The 20,485-nt window shown below is 40.1% G+C and overlaps 2 protein-coding genes across 2 annotated transcripts; one reads left to right on the top strand and one right to left on the bottom strand.

Annotated features, from left to right (window-relative positions):
• Positions 1 to 713: 713 nt before the first annotated feature.
• On the bottom strand, positions 714 to 2,612 carry LOC134018343 (uncharacterized). Its single transcript, XM_062458246.1, has 4 exons — positions 2,393 to 2,612; positions 2,002 to 2,237; positions 1,720 to 1,904; positions 714 to 1,578 (listed from the first exon to the last, which is right to left on the bottom strand). The coding sequence occupies exons 2-4, from the start codon at positions 2,101 to 2,103 to the stop codon at positions 804 to 806; spliced, it is 1,062 nt and encodes a 353-aa protein (XP_062314230.1). The 5' UTR covers positions 2,104 to 2,237; positions 2,393 to 2,612; the 3' UTR covers positions 714 to 803.
• Positions 2,613 to 17,103: 14,491 nt separating this feature from the next.
• Positions 17,104 to 19,444, top strand: LOC134018386 (integumentary mucin C.1-like). The gene is made up of 5 exons (XM_062458305.1): positions 17,104 to 17,225; positions 17,851 to 17,952; positions 18,059 to 18,232; positions 18,353 to 18,469; positions 18,919 to 19,444. Exons 1-5 carry the CDS (start codon positions 17,174 to 17,176, stop codon positions 19,227 to 19,229), a joined length of 756 nt encoding a protein of 251 aa, XP_062314289.1. The 5' UTR covers positions 17,104 to 17,173; the 3' UTR covers positions 19,230 to 19,444.
• Positions 19,445 to 20,485: the final 1,041 nt, after the last annotated feature.

The raw sequence follows: 20,485 nt of genomic DNA, 5'->3' as shown, positions 1-20,485 counted from the left end.
GACACTTTTTCTACAAATCATAACAATGGAAGTAGAAAAGAACTATAAAAATATTGTCAGCTAACAACACTATAAATAAAGAAACAACACAACACCAACAGTGCTGTTAGCTACTGCCAATGTCTGGACTGGCACCCACAAATCTAGCACACCTGGCATTAGCTCCATCAGCTGCAGCTGCACCACCCATACCGCCTTATTTTAAACTCTGAGGGCAAAAGATGCACTGGCATGTCCGAGTGATGTTTAACAAAACTCCTACTCAAAAGGATATTACAGAATGTAATGTAAGACATTTACCATTTTATTCATATATAATGCTATTGTGAACCCAAGACTTTTAAAAAACTAATTTCAAGCACCAAAACAATTAAGTTTAGGTTTGCTTCACAAGAGATTTGAGAAATATTTCCGCTTTACGACAAATTATCTCTTCACACAATCTGGAACAATTTTGGGCATCACTATGCATAAAGCTGAGTTTATTCTGAATATTTTGATATGAAACACATGGGGTCTACGGAGCCCCGGAAGTGACATTGAGGGAAAAAAAAAACAATAAAAACGAAGAAGAAAAAAAAAACATGTAAAGTACGTTTTTTTTTTTCTTCCTCCATGTCACCTGTAGGTAGGCTCTGTAGGTATCAGTTATATATGCAAATACCCTTAAAAGACGAATTCATGAAGATATATAGAAATGCCCTCAGTCCTCAGAGGATTAAAGCTGATGAAACTAAAAATGTCTTTCCGTCCTGGATAATATATGCAGCCAAGAAACTTTTGTCTCTGGGCTTGGAATTGGACTATACCTGAGTTTGCAAAATACTGACAATTGCAGTACAACAAGCCTGATATTTCATCTTTAGATCAGAAATGTGTTGGATTGCATTGTGTACAGATGTCTGTTGTTGCTGAGTGAGGATGAGTTGAGGTGGCTCTACATTAACAGCTGGGAACTCTTCCTCATCAAGTGAAGGCAGTGTTTGAATTCCATACTGCGCTAGGATGGCATCAATGTTTTGGTCGCTGTAGGGATTTTCCCCAAACACATTGTTGACAGCTGTGCTGTCTGTTGCAATGTTTTTGAGCATGCCCTCTGTCCAGAGTTGAGTTGGTGTGCAATTATTTTCAGTTCGCAACGGATGGAGGTTCCAGGCCTGTCTAAACTGCTCCAGTCTTTTTTGAATCTCAGGAAGATAAACAATATGCAGTGAAAGTCTGTGGACATCATCATCTGGGTTTAGAACCTCTGAATCCTCTAAGGAGTAGAACATAAGATAAAAGTGCTGCAACACATGCAAAAATACATCACGCCAAAGGCGTTCAATTCTCTGATTGTGAACGGATTGTCCGGTTATGAAACCTCTGTGTTCAAGTCCTTGAACTAGATGCATGAATAAAGCCACAAGGATGTTTTCACCACCATGGTCAGATCTGACTCTTGACGGTAGGGCATAGAGGCATGTTGCTTTCAAAAACTGAGAAAGCACTGTTGTGGCACGATTGTCTGTGCTGCAGTTGAGGTAAGTAATCAGACGGGAGTATCCATCAATTGCACCATGAATCACAAAGCCCCATCTAGAAAGGTTGAAAAACAAATATTACTTTAAAATGATAATACTATTGACAGTAGTCTGGAAACAATATAGCTGTAAAGTCCAGTTTTTCACTTGCTGAAGGTCTTTTCAAAATATAAAAAGTATGACTGGTAATAATAACCTGATCAGACGCATGTTCCCATCAATGTGCCACAAACTATTGGGGTAAGGTACATGATAAACACGTCTTGCAACTGTCTGGCTCCATCTCCTTGCAGTAGCAGTAGGATTTACCCATGTCAACATCTCACGCACTCTGGACCGTGTAACAAGCACACCCTGTGCGCGCAACAGAGCTCTTATCATCTGAAACAGATTTTTGAATAGATCTAAATTGACATGATTTTCACAAAACAATGGCACACAAATGTGAATTAAATACTGCCTAAAGACCACCAATTACCTCATTTCCAGAATTAGGATATTGGCTCTGAAGTTGCCTCACATGTTGTTCTAGTTCACCATCATCTATTGCAGACAGCATACTTCTAACAGGTATACCCATCAACTTTGACTTCTTGTACAGAAATGATGAGGAGCATCCCAGTATTTCAGCAGTTTTTGCAATTGTATGGCCTTGCTTCAGCAGAAATTCAATGTGTTCTCTGGTAACATCAAGGGCTGGTCGGCCTCTTCTCCCTAAAAAAAGAAAGATAGGTTTACACGGCATCTGGACAGTCTCGGAAACCAGTAGGTGGAAAAACCAGAAGGCACATAACACCGGCTAGGTCGGATCATTTCCCCATACGTTAATGCATATAATAATGCATGAATGCAGTGATAGAGAGACTCACCTGAACTAATGCACCTGACAGAGAAACGTCGGTCTTCCCCAGCACGGAAATTTGCGTCTATTAGAGTTTTCAGTTGAGCCAAACTGCTTTTGAGTTCGTTGTTTGTGTCTGGTGACAGCAAATGCTCAATTCTTCCGAGATTTCTTTCACAGTTTTCAATAGAACGACGTTCTCTCTCTCCACAAATCCCCTGTGTGAGGGCTCGTTCAATTTCATGCCATTTTCTGGTGGTTTTTTCGATTACAGCCAACTGCTCGTTTATCCATTCACTTTGATTATGGCGGGGAGGGGGAATTACGTATTTATGGATATCTAAAATAGAGCAACGTCATGCACAATAATTTGCACTAGTCATAATGACGTTTGAGATATCTTTAACTTTCATTCTGTCTAGTCAAAACTGAATTACAGATATCCGCAATTGTCATTTAACCCTCGTGCTGCCTTCGGGTCACATGACCCAAAGGTTCATAACGAACCATCGTTGTGTTTACCCAATTTTACCCAATACAAAAACAAATAAAAATAATTTTCTTTTAACCTTCGCAATGTGGGGGGTCTGAGACAGCCCAACGGTTAAAAGAAAATGCTTCACTTTGTTTTTGTATGCGGTAAAGTTGTCGCAATACGACGGTGGGTCACAATGACTGATGGGTCAGAACGACCCGAAGATAACACAAGGGTTAAGATGTGTGACGAGTTGAATGTCGTTTCCAATGACGTCATTGCAGATATCTGTAATTCAGTTTTGCCTAGTCAAAACTGAATTACAGATATCTCTAACTGTAGTTTCGACTAGTCACAATTACGTTACAGATATCTTGAATGACAATTCCAACTATCCAAAATGTAATTACGACTAGTCAGAAAGACGTTGTTGATATCTACAATGTTAATTCCGGATAGTCAAACTTAGCTTTTAAATGTTAAAAAGGCTTGCCATACAGCTATCCCCATTCCGGTTTTCAGCATTCTCACTGCTGTTTCGCAGGAACAGCCGTTTCTAGTTATTATTCTTTTTGCCCCCCTAAAACTCAGTCAATATTTGGCCTACATAGACAACCTAGGTGTCAAAAGTTTCGCCTTGGTAGCGATTGAGTTGCTTCTATTGGGATTTACGTTCCGTTGCATGGTTTAGGCTCAAGTTAAGTTTTTATGGCGAAAAGTGAAGCTAACGGTGGCTAATTTGCTAGCCACAGTCACGGACGTTACTAACGTCACTACGTCACGAAAACACGCGTGACTACCTGTAGCAGAACATTCGTTTCGCATCTGTTAACTTGGGGGATAGCTAGGCTAACTATAGCTTTACTGCAAGGCACCTGCAGAAACGCCACAAGCAAAGAAGTAAAGAATATATTGTGCTTATTAAAGTTATGCATTGTGCTTATTAAAGTTATGAACTTAGAAGTGTGCTCAGGCTTAAACATTGGGTCTCACACTGAGTGTGGGAAGCAGGCTGTTCTTTGTGTCTCTATCTCTTCATTTTCAGAAACAACCTTGAAACTGGGTGGAGATGGCACCCGAGCAGGTGGGACGCGCGTAGGCAAGAACAACTCCCTGACGCACGAGAGAACAAGCTCAACCCTTTTTATGATACTTGTGTTTTCAATTGCATTGTATATGATATACTGGGGCAGGGAAAGATAGCCAGTTGGACTTCGTGAACCAGCCCAAACTCTGTTGCGGGTAGGGAAACGTAGACAACCCCAGAGCTCTGTACTTGTTGATTTCCAACTGCTGCATTAAAGCTGATATTATCGGACCTCTGCGACTCCAGACCACTCTTTCTAGAACACAGATTTGTGTCATTGAATACCATCATTACATATTGGAATAGACACATAGATTTTGAATCCTTCAGAGGCCAGGGTATGGAGAGAGATATGTCTCAAAAGTATTCGTAAATGCAATTACGATCCACAAATGTTTCACGATTTACAAATGTGTTTTGCGATCCACAAAAACAAAATTCTTACTCGTGATTTGTAAGCTTGCATTTACATAAATGTGCTATGATTTGTACACAGATGTCCATTCGTAAATATATCGTTTGTAATTTCTTAAAATACTTAACATTTTGTGTGTGCATTTCTCATGGTCTGTCACTTGTAAATCTACAATTCGCGTGTGAAGTGTTGAATCTGCATTTGTGGATTGCCCAATACACGCGTGCAATCCTTCTTCCAATTATGTAATTTTGAGACATTCTTTTCGGTCTTTTGCGATCCACACACAAATAGCTTTTTGATCCACAAACACAAGCCCCCCCCCCTCCTCCCTTTAGACAGTGACATCCGATAGGGGGCAGTGTAGTTCTCTGCATTGATGGCTGTGTAGTAGGCCTACATTCAGGGAGTTCGCTCCGTTAGGGCGCTATCTAGCTATGGCTGGACAAGAAGGATCGCCTGCTGATGGTGTGTCTTCGACAGTAAGTAAAAATCCCTTGAAATTGCCTTACTTGCTTAACAGTGAGATAGCAAGCCAGCTAGCTAATAAAATGTGTAGTATGGTAATGTTTTTTATGAGCAGTTACAATCACTTCTCTTAGAAAAGTTACACATTTTATTGACACACCATCAGCAGATGATCCTTCTTGTCCAGCCATAGCTAGATAGCGCCCTAACGGAGCGAAATCCCTGAATGTTGGCACAGCCATCAATGCAGAGAACACAGCCATCACAGCAGAGAACAACACTGCCCCCTATCAGATGTTACTGTATAAAAGGGGGCGGGGGGGGGGGGGGCTTGTGTTTGTGGCTCAAAAAGCTATTTGTGTGTGGATCGCAAAAGACCGAAAATAATGTCTCAAAATTACGTCATTGGAAGAAGGATTGCACGCGTGTATTGGGCGATCCACAAATGCAGATTCAACACTTCATACGCGAATTGTAGTGACAGATCATGAGAAATGCACACACGAAATGTTAAGTATTTTAAGAAATTACAAAAGATATATTTACGAATATATATTTACGGACATCTATGTGTACAAATCATAACACATTTATGTAAATGCAAACTTACAAATCACAAGTAAGAATTTTGTTTTTGTGGATCGCAAAACACATTTGTAAATCTTGAAACATTTGTGGATCATGGTACTTGCATTTACGAATACTTTTGAGACATATCTCTCTCCATACCAGGGTGACTATTTACTCATTTTACTTTGTGATGTGAAACACAATTGTGAAATGTAATGTACAATATTAGCTGATATTATTAAGGAAGTAGGCCCACATCTACTTTCGGAAACGGTAGTCTACTATTTTACTGAAGCATTAGCATGACATTAGCCTCTGTTGCCCGGGCAACACATACTACAGTGGTCTATGATGCATCTGTTTTCAATCGTTAAAATAAGCATTCCTCACAAATACATTTTCGTTGTAGGATTTATTATGACATTACATTACAAGTAAACGATTTGTTGGTGAAATTATCATTACCTGTGGTTTCAAACCAGTGTTGCTCACTGCAACGCTGTAGCCTACGCGAGACACACGTACAGTACAAAAACATCTACAGTACACAGCTGTTTAGGAAGTCAAACGGCGACAGAACATGTTCGGCACTCCCCTTACTTAAATCAAAAGTCTTTCAATAGGTGAAACTATCTGACTACTAACCTGAACTTCATTGCCACAGCCTAAACATTGTCAATCTGTTCATGATAATAATTAATTTCAGCCTAAACCGTACAACGGAACGTTAAATCTAATTCAACCAACGCAATCGTTACCAAGACGAACACAACAGTAGTCTAGTAGGCTACTGTACTGTAGTAGTAGAATTTACCGGGGCAGCTTCTCCACACAGGGCTATATCGCATTTTGCGTTGTTACTGACAATGATCGCTACCAGTGAGCTTTTTATGAATGGGCGATTTTCCACTAAATAAATGTCAAGCTTATTTACGTTTTTGGGGGCATATTTTCAGTTAGCAGATGGTACTGTTTGAATCGCGATTCCATCTTCTACTGCCGGTAACGTCGTAGAATAATCTTCAAAGGGGGTTCTTTATTAATGAATGAATGCAATATGAGTAGGCTAAAAGGGAAAACTTAAAAGGACGTTTAAGTCATAGAGATTAGGTCAATTTTTACACCGGTCTGCCAAATTTATTCGTTTTGATTCAGCTATGAGGCTGCCTCTTGCAGGGGAAATGAGAAGACATCATATTTAATTCTACACTCGTATTTTCAGTTGTAAATGAGCAGCACAAAAAAATGCTTTTAAATCTATGTAATCTTTATAAATAATAAGTATGCATTTTTATATAAAATATACAGAAATATCAGTTGTAAAAATGTCATTCAAAAACGGACCCTGTGCAACTGACGCAAGCAAGCACACCCTACAATTTCCCCAGAAATTGTACCCTCTCTAGTTATTAAAGCTGTCTCTCCGCCACTTTCCAGAAATGCTGTTATTCTTGAATACTGTAATATTCTGAAGGGTCGTCAGTCAACGTAATAACCCAGTCACACCCTGTTTGAACCCCCTTCACCAGACCCCACCTCACCCTAACCCCCTTCACCAGACCCCACCTCACCCCAACCCCCTTCACCAGACCCCATCTCACCCCAACCTCCTTCACCAGACCCCACTTCACCTCAACCCAACCCCCTTCACCAGACCCCACCTCACCCCGACCTCCTTCACCAGACCCCACCTCACCCCAACCCCCTTCACCAGACCCCACCTCACCCCAACCCCCTTCACCAGACCCCATCTCACCCCAACCTTCTTCACCAGACCCCACCTCACCTCACCCCAACCTCCTTCACCAGACCCCACCTCACCCCAACCCCCTTCACCAGACCCCACGTCACCTCACCCCAACCTCCTTCACCAGACCCCACCTCACCCCAACCCCCTTCACCAGACCCCACCTCACGCCGACCCCCTTCACCAGACCCCACCTCACCTCGACCCTCTTCACCAGACCCCACCTCACCCCGACCCCCTTCACCAGACCCCACCTCACCTCACCCCAACCCCCTTCACCAGACTCCACCTCACCCCAACCCCCTTCACCAGACCCCACCCCAACCTCCTTCACCAGACCCCATCTCACCCCAACCCCCTTCACCAGACCCCACCTCACCCCAACCCCCTTCACCAGACCCCACCTCACCCCAACCCCTTCTGAATGCCCTCCCTCCAAACCCTTTCTCACTCCATCCCTCCCCCACCCTCAATGGGAGAGGGATGGAGGCCAGCGATGCCACTGACCCCCACAGTTAATTTATAATTGAATTGTTAACATAGTGGAAAAAAATTGGGGGAATATTGTTTTGGATATTTTGACTTGAGTCACAGGAATAGAATAACACAGAATGATGTGTTGCGTCGCTGTAGGTGTGTGTAACACTTTTCTTAGCCATATGGGACATTTCATCAATATAAAGATAAACTTGAACCTGGGTTCCCAGCAGTTGAATTGTGAGCTGGCTGAAATATATAAACTCTTACCAATGAAGTGTAAATATGGCAATATCCAGTTACCGGTACTATTATTTTCAAGCCTCCACTAGAGAAACTTTACGATCAGTTTAAATACCCTATGACATTTCTCTAGAAACACATGAATGATGACAAAAGAAAATAATTGAAATACAATGAAAACTAGAGAGGGTAAAATTTCTGGGGAAATTGTAGGGTGTGCTTGCTTGCGTCGGTTGGACAGGGGTCCGTTTTTTAATGACATTTTTACAACTGATATTTCTGTATTTTATATAAAAATGCATACTTATTATTTATAAAGATTACATAGATTTAAAAGCATTTTTTTTTGCTGCTCATTTACAACTGAAAATACGAGTGAAGTGTAGAATGAAATAGATGTCTTCTCATTTCCCCTGCAAGAGGCAGCCTCATCGTTGAATCAAAACGAATACATTTGGCAGACCGGTGTACAAATTGACCTAATCTCTAAGACTTAAACGTCCTTTTAAGTTTTCCCTTCTCGTGATATTTTCAGGCATTTAGCCTACTCATATTGCATTCATTCATGAATAAAGAACCCCCTTTGAAGATTATTCGACGACGTTACCGGCAGTAGAAGATGGAATCGCGATTCAAACAGTACCATCTGCTAACTGAAAATATGCCCCCAAAAACGTAAATAAGCTTGACATTTATTTAGTGGAAAATCGCTCATTCATAAAAAGCTCACTGGTAGCGATCATTGTCAGTAACAACGCAAAATGCAATATAGCCCTGTGTGGAGAAGCTGCCCCGGTAAATTGTACTACTACGGTACAGTACTAGACTACTGCTGTGTTCGTCTCGGTAGCGATTGCGTTGGTTGAATTGGATTTAACGTTCCGTTGTACGGTTTAGGCTGAAATTAATTATTTTCATAAACAGATTGACAAAGTTTAGGCTGTGGCAATGAAATTCAGGTTAGTAGTTAGATAGACTTTTGATTTAAGTAAGGGGAGTGCCGAACATGTTCTGTCGCCGTTTGACTTCCTACAGCTGTGTAGATGTTTTTGTAGTGTCTCGCGTAGGCTACAGCGTTGCAGTGATACACTGGATTGAAACCACAGGTAATGATAATTTCACTCACAAATCGTTTACTTGTAATCTAATGTCATAATAAATCCTACAACGAAAATGTATATGTGAGGAATGTTTATTTTAACGATTGAAAACAGATAACGCTACATCATAGACCACTGTAGTATGTGTTGCCCGGGCAACACAGGCTAATGTCATGATGCTAATACTTCAGTGAAATAGTAGACTACTGTTTCCGAAAGTAGATGTACTTCCTTAATAATATCAGCTTATACTGTACATTACACATCACAATTGTGTGTCATATCACAAAGTAAAATGAGTAAATAGTTATCACCCTGGCCTCTTTGCTTGTGGCGTTTCTGCAGCTGCCTTGCAGTAAAGCTATAGTTAGCCTAGCTATCCCCCAAGTTAACAGATGCGAAACGAATGTTCTGCCAAAGGTAGTCACGCGTGTTTTCGTGACGTTAGTGACGTAGTGACGTTAGTAACGTCAGTGACTGTGGCTAGCAAATTAGCCACCGTTAGCTTCACTTTTCGCCACAAAAACTTAACTTCAGCCTAAACCATGCAACGGAACGTAAATTCCAATACAAGCAACTCAATCGCTACCAAGACGAAACTTTTGACACCTACGTTGTCTATGTAGGCCAAATATTGACTGAGTTTTAGGGGGGCGAAAATAAACAATAAATAATAACTAGAAACGGCTGTTCCTGCGAAACAGCAGTGAGAATGCTGAAAACCTGAATGGGGATAGCTGACCATGCTAAAAAAGCTGAAAATAGTGAAAATTTAGTAGAAAGTTATAAGCTGAAGCTTCAAAGCAACCGAAAGGTATTTTTGAAAGGGGCTGGAGCAGCATTCCAACAATGATTTGAAAGGATTTACCATTACTTTTAAAGGGAGAATAATTTGCACAAAAACCTTAATATTTTAAAAAGTATAAAAGTGAGAAATGAGAAAATACCCGCAAACTGAAATGAATTTCAAAAATGTGTGAGTCACACAAAAGAGGCAGTGTGGAAGCTGAACTGCATCATCTTAACAAAGCTAAGAGCTAAAATAGCCTACAATGTGGGAGAAGCTGAAAGCTGAACTGTTAAACAGAAGAAGAAGTAGGCTAGCTAGTCGTAACAAGAATATTATCGTTTTAACAGATTAAATTATAGTTGGGATAGTAATAGCAGTAGCAGATGTAGCCTACCATTGAGTGCGTTTACTCGGCTTTCTTAGTAGGATTCAATGTGTTGATGGAATGAAACATACAGCAGTAGGGCCGATACAGGAAGACACGGCGACACTTTGTTGCAGAAGGATGATGGTGCAAGTTTTGTCCGTGGAGCATACAACGATTAATAAAAAAGAATCATGTAGACGCGTTTATTGAGTAATCGCATAACTAATTACACATGTAAACGGAGTAATCGTATTATTGGTATAAACCGACAATTGCTAGTAATCGTGTTTCTCATGGTCAAGTAAACGTACCAATCACCTGTGTGAGAGACTGAGTGGTGCGTGTCTGTCGTTACGGTGATGGTGCAGCTATGATTGCTAACGCGGTGAGGGCACAGAATAAGAGAAATGTAGCTAGAATCCACACCTCAAACAAGATAACCTAGACGCAAAACTGTACGTCCAATCCAAAATCTAATGATATTTTCCGAGACCCAAGACTCTGCCGAAACCAGAGATATTCTTTATATGTATGTGTAGTCAGAAATACGACTCTACCTGCAGTTTCAAAAACGTGTTCCTTCTGCTTTCCTGGTGCGTGTTTGTTTGGTTGCCACGGCGATGGAGCAGCTATGATTGCTAACGCGCTGAGGGCAGAGAATAAGAGAAATGTAGCTAGAATCCACACCTCAAACAAGATAACCTAGACGCAAAACTGTACGTCCAATCCAAAATATAAGGATATTTTCCGAGACCCAAGACTCTGCCGAAACCAGAGATATTCTTTATATGTCTGTGCAGTCAGAAATACGACTCTACCTGCAGTTTCAAAAACGTGTTCCTTTTGCTTTCCTGGTGCTTGTTTGTTTGGTTGCCACGGTGATGGCGCAGCTGTGATAGCTAACGAGCTAGGCAGAGAGAAAAACGAACATTTACCTAGCATCCACACCTCAAACAAGTTGACCTAGACGCAAAACTATACGTCCAATCCAAAATATAAGGATATTTTCCGAGACCCAAGACTCTGCCGAAACCAGAGATGTCCTTTATATGTCTGTGCGGTCAGAAATACGACTCTATCGGCAGTTTCAAAATCTTGTTCCTTCTTGCTTTCTCTGACTGATTTTACTCACCTCTCCATTGAAGTTAGTGAGAGAATTTGAAAGGCTGCTCTCGCTTCAAGGCTCATAGCTGAAAATCTGTAAATGTGAGCTCTTTAGTAGTTACATTGGCTGAAAGAGGACAAATTTTCCTACATTTTAAGGTATAACTTGTTTCTGTAAGTTAAACTATATGAACGTTAGAGGAATTTGTTTGACAAATTAGTTGAATATCAGAAAAAGAGCAGCAAGCAGAGTGTGCTGCTCATTCATAAAAATCAAGAAGGAGCAAACATTTTAATGTATTTCAAACTGTCATAATTCAAAATTGGCTGAACATTTGAAAAAGCTGAATCATTTGGGAATAGCTGAATGTCTTGTGAACATTTTAAAGGTTGAATGGTGTCTCTAGCTGAAAGTAAGCTGAAGTAGTTACAGGCCAAAAAACGGCGGAAGAACTAAGAAGTTGATATAATAATAAAGAGAAACAGGAAAACAATAGTGAGAATGCTTAACAGCATTCTCACAATAAATATATATGTGAGAGAACAAAGGTTGTGCTCTCGCCGAAGGCTTGAGCACACCCAATAAATATCAGTCCTCTTCACTACCAAATTTGTAAATGCACCTTTCACTCAAAATCACTTATGGTACTACCAATCACGTCACATTAATATCAGAACATTAAACGATCTTGTTTTGTTCAAACCATGCACAGAAGAGAACATTACACTATCCTTTCAGTCCTTGCAGAGTGCTCACAGTTCAGTCCCACACGTGTTACCCAAAAGAAAATACCGGAGCACAGGCTTATGTTGGATCATAGTAACAAAAATACAATATAAATGTTAACAAAATATTTTTTACGTGCTTCACTAACTTTTTCACTCACAGTGTGACAAGATACATTCAAAATAAAATACTTCAAAAATATGTAATACATATTTTATGAATGTTCCATAGCCAGGTCAGCTTCACTGAAATATTACTGTCAGCCTGAGGGTGGCACTGTTGTTTGGTGGAAACGCTAAAACAGCCAATACCTAAAGCAAATGAGATCACATGAGGACGCTATCATCTTACATTTACATTTATTCATTTAGCAGACGCTTTTATCCAAAGTGACTTCCAGAGCTTTACAAAGTGCATAGGTCACTGATAATAACAACAAGATAGCCCCAAAAAAGTATTTAGGGGCACATATTGTGAACAACCAAAATAAGTGCCAAAGGGAAGAACCACAAGAGCATGTAGTTAAACAAGTTACAATTAAACAACATGAATCGCTATAAGTGCATGTATACCTGTAGAAAAGCAAGCAACAGTAAAAAAAAAAAAAATCAGTTACCACTAACCAACAAGAGCAGCAAGACTCTAAGCAAGAGTCATTGTGATCCTTGAGGAAACTAACATGGGGTCCAGCAAACCATTCCTAAGTACCGTTGTACTCCCGGAACAAGTGCGTCTTGAGCCTTTTCTTGAAGGTGGGGAGACAGTCAGTGTCTCTGATGGAGGTGGGGAGTTCGTTCCACCACTGGGGGGCCAGACAGGAGAAGAGCTTGTGTTGGGACCGGGCGCTCTTGAGCAGTGGGACCACCGCTCGGAAGGTCAGTACCAGAGTCTTGAATTGGTAATTGGTTATCATAAATCAGAGTTGTCTCCTGTCCTTTGAGTTGTTGAGCAAGTCAAAGGTTAAATATATTTACTCCATTGTCATTTGATAAGCAATATGTATGATTTGTGCCATTTTTTTTCTCAAGATTTTCTTTGTGTTAAAACAGCTTTCCTACTTTGAGCATACATTTTTGTATAGAAAGAATAATTTGTCCGTAATAGAAAAATTAAGAAAAATATCTGTGGAAACTTCTAATAAATGTTATTATTGTAAATAATTTTTTAATAATCTATGGATGTAATTGACATAGTAGTGTATATAAATGTTCTGTTTATGATTTACAATAGATTTTTTCTTATATGCTATTGTGTGTTCCCAATGTGTGTATGTTTGTTTGATTCAGTACAGGGCTACATATATCCCTCCAACCTCAACTTCAGAAGAGAATGCGTTAAAGGAGTGATTTGCAGAGAGGACAAGTGTTACATTTGAGACCGGGGATCCAGCTTCCCATTTAGTCAGTGTGGTGTGGTTGCCATGGGAGAAGCAGTTGTGTCCGCAAAAGGGAGAGTGCCTACAATCCTCTAACACATATTCACACAAACATGCTTCCCCGAAGCTTGACCTGCCGCTGAATTGGGTCAAAGGTTGATGTCTGGGAGCGTATGGAGGACAGAGAGTGATGAGTAGTCCGCACAGGAAGCAGGGGAGGGAGAGGGAAAGAGAGAAATAGGAGGATGTGCCCACATAGATGGAAATGGGGACTGAACAGAATCCACTTATCATCCAGAAAAAAAAAAATTGGGATTGAGACTAAGAATGAAGTTCTGTATCTGATATTTTTCTTTCATCTATCAATCAAATTGTTGTTGTAGAATAGGGCTTAAACAAAGAAAAATACGATTGTAGACAGACACTTCATTCATTTTAATAATTGTGCTATTCAAAACTGTAATTCTAGAGAGAGATTGAGAGAGACAGAGAGTAGCCTATGTATTTTACAAGTGTGAAAGTGTGTGTGTGCATGTATATTTGCAAAAATCAAAAAATGCACCGATAAATATGCAAGGGGTGTCTTTTTACTGTAAAAAGCCATGGCGGAGTAATGGCAGTAAATTACTGGAGTACCCTCTAGTGGTCAACCAAACAAAGTCGACACTCTACTGAGGTCTACGTGCTAGTTCAGTCTTCTCCTTGCAGACATTTAGGGATGAATGAGGGTTGTGCTAATGACCATGCACTAATGCATGTAAAGCAGCACTTTAAATTTTTTATTTCCGAATCCTAAACAGCCATGGCCCTGTATCAGCTGTCTTGTTTTATAAAGAGGGATGTTTTAGATTGGATGACAAAATCAAAAGGCATTCATAAATTATTAACTGACAACTAGACTAATTAAGTGTGAAAGTCTTTGCATTGCCTACACAAATTACACTACTGTGTATTCAGACCAGCTCTCTGCCCCATGAAAAATAGCCATTTCCAGTTTAACTGAAGAGGCACAAAATGAACAGTTAGGATATGAATGTAGCAGAGCCCTGTAACGTCCAGAAGGTTAGTCCGACCATCTCTTGGACACAAATCAACTCACCTATGGAAACATACATGAAATTCTGGGTCAAGACCTCTACACACATTAAGAACAAGCAGAATATTTTTTTTATAGAAATTCAGAATCCACCCATCACAAGACACTTTACAGTTCTAGAATGTAATGGCTATGTCGAATGATTCACTATGAGGCTGTCTGTTGCAGCCACCAAAGTATTCCAGCCATGACTGCAAAATTGAACAGATGCATTGTACACCACAACAATCACAGGCATAAATATAATTTTTTGATTGTTTAGTTCTTAAAATTAGTTAGACTATTGTTCTTTTTACTTTTAATTTAAGATTTGTATATGTTTATTGTTTGCACATTCCTGCCACAGTAAATTCTGTGTTTGTGTAAACCTACATGGCAAATAAACCAAATTCTGATTTTGATTCTGATATAGATAGAACATGGATGTCTCCATGTATTAAAACCATGTCAAGTGTTTAGTTTAATAGATATACTTACATTTTATCTTTATTCTGCTCCTCTTTATATTCTATATATGCAAGTATGTAACTGTAAAGCCCTGCAGTGTTAGGATCAGGATTTTCCTGATCCTCGGGTCCGGCCATCAGTCCGATCCGTCAGTCCCTCTTGCGGCCTGGCCCGCATCTGGGTAAGCAGCAGTGTTGGGCACCGAAACACCCAACACTCTGAGGTGGGGACAAGTCCCCATCTGGCGTTGGAGCCGAAGCCCCCAGGCAGACGATCACTTCGACCCGCCCCCGTCACCGGATCCCCATCAGGCGATCCGGTATCGACGGGGGCGGGTCAATATCTGTCCGATATGGACAGATACTCACTTGATCTGAGGCAAAAGGCCGAGAAGCGATGACCGCATTATTAGACGCCCCCCGCACGCGGACCCTTCGTGCACCAGCTGGGCCACTTGGTCGCCACGACAACCGCCAGACCAAGAATGGCCGAAACTACGGAAGCTAAAAGCAAAGGCCAAAGCCACAGAAGAAGCAGAGGCCAAAGCTAAAAGCAAAGGCCAAAGCTACACAGGGAGCAAAGACAAAAGCGAAGGAAAAAGCAACAGAAAGGAAACAGCTACAGAAGAAGCAAAGACAAAAGCCTTACCTCTACGTACGCACGGCCGCTCTCTCGCGTCTAACCCCAAAGCTAACCTTACCCTGACAATCATATTTTTCCCAGGATGGGGGGGGTCGTGTCCCCCCCGGGATTTCCGCCTATGCCCGCCCGCTTGGTTTCTTTTCTCACCACACTTTTTCCATTTTGTTTTATACCTTTGACTTTTTCTCGATTAGGATCCGTATATGTTTATTGTATGCGCCTTCCGGCCACAGTCAATTCCGTGTTGGTGTCGACTGACATGGCAATAAAAACTCATTCCGATTACCTTCCTTTGAAGTCACTCACCTCACTTTTTTTAAACGAGCCCCTGTTCCATGTGTTGATGCAAAAATCGGTTTAATATGTTGTCCTCGCATGGAGGACATATCAGATATTAAACTGATAATGAGAGGTGTGACCTTTTCGACCTTTTCAACCTTTTGGGCAAGGCCCAACCCACTTGATGAATCAGGTAACGTGATTTTCAATGTTCTATTATTGAAGTCAAAATAGACAGTCAGTGACGTCAATTCAACAAGAGCAGGTGTCGGAATGTGGTCATAGAACATCAACAACACCGCACTGCCAACAAAAACCAGAAAGTGCATTCAGTGGAGTGCAGATCTCCACCCAGTGCTTCAACAATCACTGCTGTAATGTTTGATTGAATGAATACAAACCCAAATTGCATCCCGTCTAAACTGTAAGCGTATCAGACACATTTTCACTCGCACATCTCATGTATCAGACAGTATCATTTAAGAAAAAAAGGGTCAATAAAATAAATAGATAAACAAACAAAGATTACACTAATATTAGTCCTGCTGTGTGTTTAGTTCTGCTAGCTGTATTAGCCATGTCAGCTGTAGCAATGGGTACTGAAACCCAGAAGCCTGTAACAGTTTTTTGCATTTGCTTATACACTTTGGCTAATTGTGTCAAAAGTATGAATTTCTGAAACAACATTAGGTGTTGTGCACACAGTCATGAATGAGCACGAAACATATTAGGTGGATGGGTTCAGTAGTATGCGAGATAAGCCATAGACCACAGTGTATATATATACTATATTTATTTATGATTCAATTTATAATCAATCTTTGATTGATTTTTCCAATTTACAATAGGACCCCATTGTATGTGTGGGTTTGACATGTTGGCTGCACTAGTTACCTGTTACCTGTATGTGTATATATACAAACAGTAAATAAGACACAAATATGATTTACCATTTTTTTCAGAAATAAGATACAACAGGACAAACCAGGTTAGAATTCAAATTACAGTGCACCTACAGTGCAATGCAAGATATAAATAAATAGTTCTGCTAAATGACTAAATGACTAAATGAAATGAGTTCTAAATTTAAATTACAAAGGAATACAATGCAGTCCATTTAATTGAACAGAATGTCAGGTTGCCAGTTTTACAACATTAAAAATGATGGAATACAATAACATTGTGCAAAGCTAGGTGTGTAATAATAATGCCAATCATGCCAACAAACCAATCATGCCAACAAACCAGATTTATGAAAAAAGTGCCGTGCATTCCTGCATTTTTTCTCTGAAAGCAAGGTGGGAAGGTGAGTAAAAATGAGATCACACCTAATGCCATGTGCAGTATATAAAGTGTAGCGCCGTCTAAGGAAAGTAATCCTCAGTACTTACCTGTTCATCATGAAGAAGCTGATCCTTTGTCTGACTCTCATCTGGGCACTCTCCAGCACAGGTAAATGTACTTTTGTACAGTTGTACTTATTCTTCCAATATATTTTCTGAAAACAATAGAGCATATGAACAACGTTTCATACATTTTTTATTTACCAGAACTATTTTTTTAGGAAGGATTACTCTTGATATCTCCGGAAGATATATTAGAATTAACAAAGACAAATGTCCAACCCTTGAAAATTATGGTTAAGATGGAAAAGATAATATTTAAAGGGTAAATTCACATGTCAAAATACAGTAGCAGAAGAAGCAGTCTAAAGGGGAAGGAAATGGATAAAGACCATTCAGAATAACGAATACAGCAAAATGAAAAATAAAAATGAGTAAATTACAAAATTTGATACAAAATCAATATATATTTGATACATTACAATTCTTAGGCAATATACATGACAAGACTTGGCTGTAGAAGTATATAAATATGTGTGCTGGAGTAAAGTCAAGTAGTTAGACACTTAAACCATTTTTATTTACCATATTATTTACAATCCATTTTACGAAAAAGGGGAAGAAGTAGAAGAAGATGACTTTTCAGTCTTCACAAACCATCAATACACTTTAGATATTTGATTTGACATTTGACGTGTTCATTATTCATTGACAATTTTTTCTCCACATTTTAGCTGTGGCACTTCAGTGCCAGACTTGTGCAGATGAGCAGTGTTCAACCACAATTCCAGTCACATGTTCCTCAGAGACGATGTGTGTAACAGCTTCCATTCAAGGTGGGCATTTCTTTACACCATGTTCTACTTTGAAGTGAAATAAATGTAATGCAGAGTTATGTGTTCTTTCCGTTAATATTCACAAACTCAACTTTTTATTTTGTAGCCACTTCATATGGACCTACAAACCAGCAAATATTCAAGGCGTGTGCATCATCCTCCCTGTGTCCAGCCGCAGACGTTTCAGCTCAGACATTTTCAGCCAACTTGGGTGTTTTGGTTGCAGTTGCATCTGCTAAGTGCTGCAACACAGATAATTGCAACATAGACACTCTACCATGTAAGTACAGATAAATAAATACCTAATGTAAGATGAAAAAATACAAAATAGACAGCTTACATTTTGTGAAGCTTAAATGTTCTCTCTTTGTCAAACAAATTAAATTATTTTCTGTTTCAGTCCCTGCTGCTCAGACAGATAACACCCTAAGGTGTTTCACTTGTGACCCCATGACCTCTCAATGTACTTCTCAAGTACAATGTAGGGGGGAAGAGGACCAGTGCTTTGCAGCGAATGGTGAGTCTTAATCATATGTGGTTTCCAATAAGTATTTTACAACCTTGAAGTATCTCAAACCAACTACATGTGAGATCTGGAAAATCATCCAGTGGAAGAAAGTAAAGAAGTGCTGTTCTATAATATTTGTAGTAGTTCTATGATGTGCTACTTAATACTTATAGTCCACTAAATATCAATGGTAGTTATTGTACTTTTTACTGCACTGCATTCATATGACAGCTATAGTGACTAGTTAAGTTTTGATGTTCTAATATTCCCAAAATGTTACATGTCATAATTCAATAGTATTCAAAGTACAGTAATAAACACGTGGTGAAAGTGAGTGAAAATACTTTTATTTCTGATATTTTAAGTATATTCTACATTGTGGTATTACTTATTTTAATTAATTAGCAAACTTAAAACAATGGAGGATGTGTAGTTAAACAATGATTTTTCCTCTACAGTGACAATTGGGTCCAGCCCTTTTCCAACTTTTGGCTGTGTATCTACAAATCTGTGTGCAGCTGCTATAAGCCTGGGTAGCCTTCCTTTCATGCAAAGCAATGGAAGCATAAGCAGTGGACCATCTTGTTGTGGGACCAGTTTGTGTAATACTGCCACAACAACAACAACCGCACCTACAACAACAACAACCGCACCTACAACAACAGCCGCACCTACAACAACAACCACAACTACTACCAGTGACGCCTTCTGTTTCAGACTGAGTATGATCCATCTGCTGCTCGGACTCATAATCTTTGCTGTCTGTTAGAATAAGGGGGTTTCGACAAAGCACCTATGCAGCCACCAGAAGGACTCTGAAACAGAATTAATTATCGAAAACTAAAACTGACTCTCCTTTAGTATATGTAGACCACATATTTAAGTTAAGATTCCTATAAGTTGAATGTATACACCTTCCTGTCAAAGTAAATTCCTTGTCTGTGCAAACGTTCATGGCGATAAAAACACATTCTGATTCTGAAATGCTTCCTTGTTTATGATAAGCTTGACAAATCACATCACACAAATAGTCCTCCTAAAGTTGGCTACTGTGTAGCCTATTATACAAGAACACGTAGCATTTTGGGCAAATGAGGTCTGCTTATGAACCGCCCCAATTTAAGCATTAGAATTGAGAAATATAGGTTACTTAATTAACGTCGGTTACGGACTGGCAACGTCACAAAATTACGTTGCTAGGAGGTCGCGGTTACGGACTGGCACGTCATTTTGTGACGTTGCCGTTACCTACTGGCGTCTTTCACTAATGTTTGGTCATCGAATGACGTTGAGGCAACGGAAGGGCAACGTAACTGTGTTACTGTTCCAAAATTGTCCGGGATTTTGTGTCCTCCCCCCATCCCCCTGGACTTCTGTGACATACAGTTACACATCACCTCTTATGTAGGCTACTTCATCAACTTCACAACAGCACAGGCTTGTATGTGGGTCCAACACAGTCATACACAACCACGCACAGTTAGACTTAAGCCCAATTTATACTTAGGTCACAGACACTTTTGAAAAGGTCGCCGACAGAAATGGCGTCACGGTCGACACTTTTAACCGTCGCTTGAAAGTGTCGCCTACCAGGAGAAATTTCTACTGGCGCTGATGTCGTCACATAGTGTCGCGCAAGTATGATTGACTAGATAGACGGCACGCGTCGTTGATTTCATTGTTTTGAATTTTCAGTGAACGCTCAACAGCTGTTTAAGATGGAAGGAATAAAGGAGAGATTGGCGGAGCAAGTTAGAACATATCCACACCTTTATAATGCCTCTCAAAATTAGCTACAGCCATTTTCTCGATCGATCACCTAGGCTACAAAGCGTAAACAATGTAACCATAGCTATGAATGTAACGGTAAAATGATTATGTTTACGTCACGCGAACCTTGAGCACAGGCGACTGTTTGCCGAAGTATAAATGCAGCAGCCTGAGCGACACTTTTTTTTTTCCGTCGGCGACCATTTCAAAAGTGTCGGCGACATAAGTATAAATTGGGTTTAAGGGGACAAGCAC

This window comes from Osmerus eperlanus, chromosome 1 (genome assembly GCF_963692335.1).
Source record: "Osmerus eperlanus chromosome 1, fOsmEpe2.1, whole genome shotgun sequence".
In the NCBI taxonomy this organism is placed as follows: Eukaryota; Metazoa; Chordata; class Actinopteri; order Osmeriformes; family Osmeridae; genus Osmerus; species Osmerus eperlanus.
This window is presented reverse-complemented; position numbering and strand designations above follow the sequence as displayed.

Bases quoted from the DNA above. Each gene is read 5' to 3' on its own strand.
- LOC134018343 (XM_062458246.1), bottom strand. From the start codon at position 2,103: ATGGGTATACCTGTTAGAAGTATGCTGTCTGCAATAGATGATGGTGAA. The intron at 1,905-2,001 runs GTAATTGGTGGT...AATCTGTTTCAG, and splicing joins ATCCTAATTCTGGAAATGAG to ATGATAAGAGCTCTGTTGCG. The intron at 1,579-1,719 runs GTTATTATTACC...CAACCTTTCTAG, and splicing joins GGGAACATGCGTCTGATCAG to ATGGGGCTTTGTGATTCATG.
- LOC134018386 (XM_062458305.1), top strand. From the start codon at position 17,174: ATGAAGAAGCTGATCCTTTGTCTGACTCTCATCTGGGCACTCTCCAGC. The intron at 18,233-18,352 runs GTAAGTACAGAT...TTTCTGTTTCAG, and splicing joins CAACATAGACACTCTACCAT to TCCCTGCTGCTCAGACAGAT. The intron at 18,470-18,918 runs GTGAGTCTTAAT...TTTCCTCTACAG, and splicing joins CCAGTGCTTTGCAGCGAATG to TGACAATTGGGTCCAGCCCT.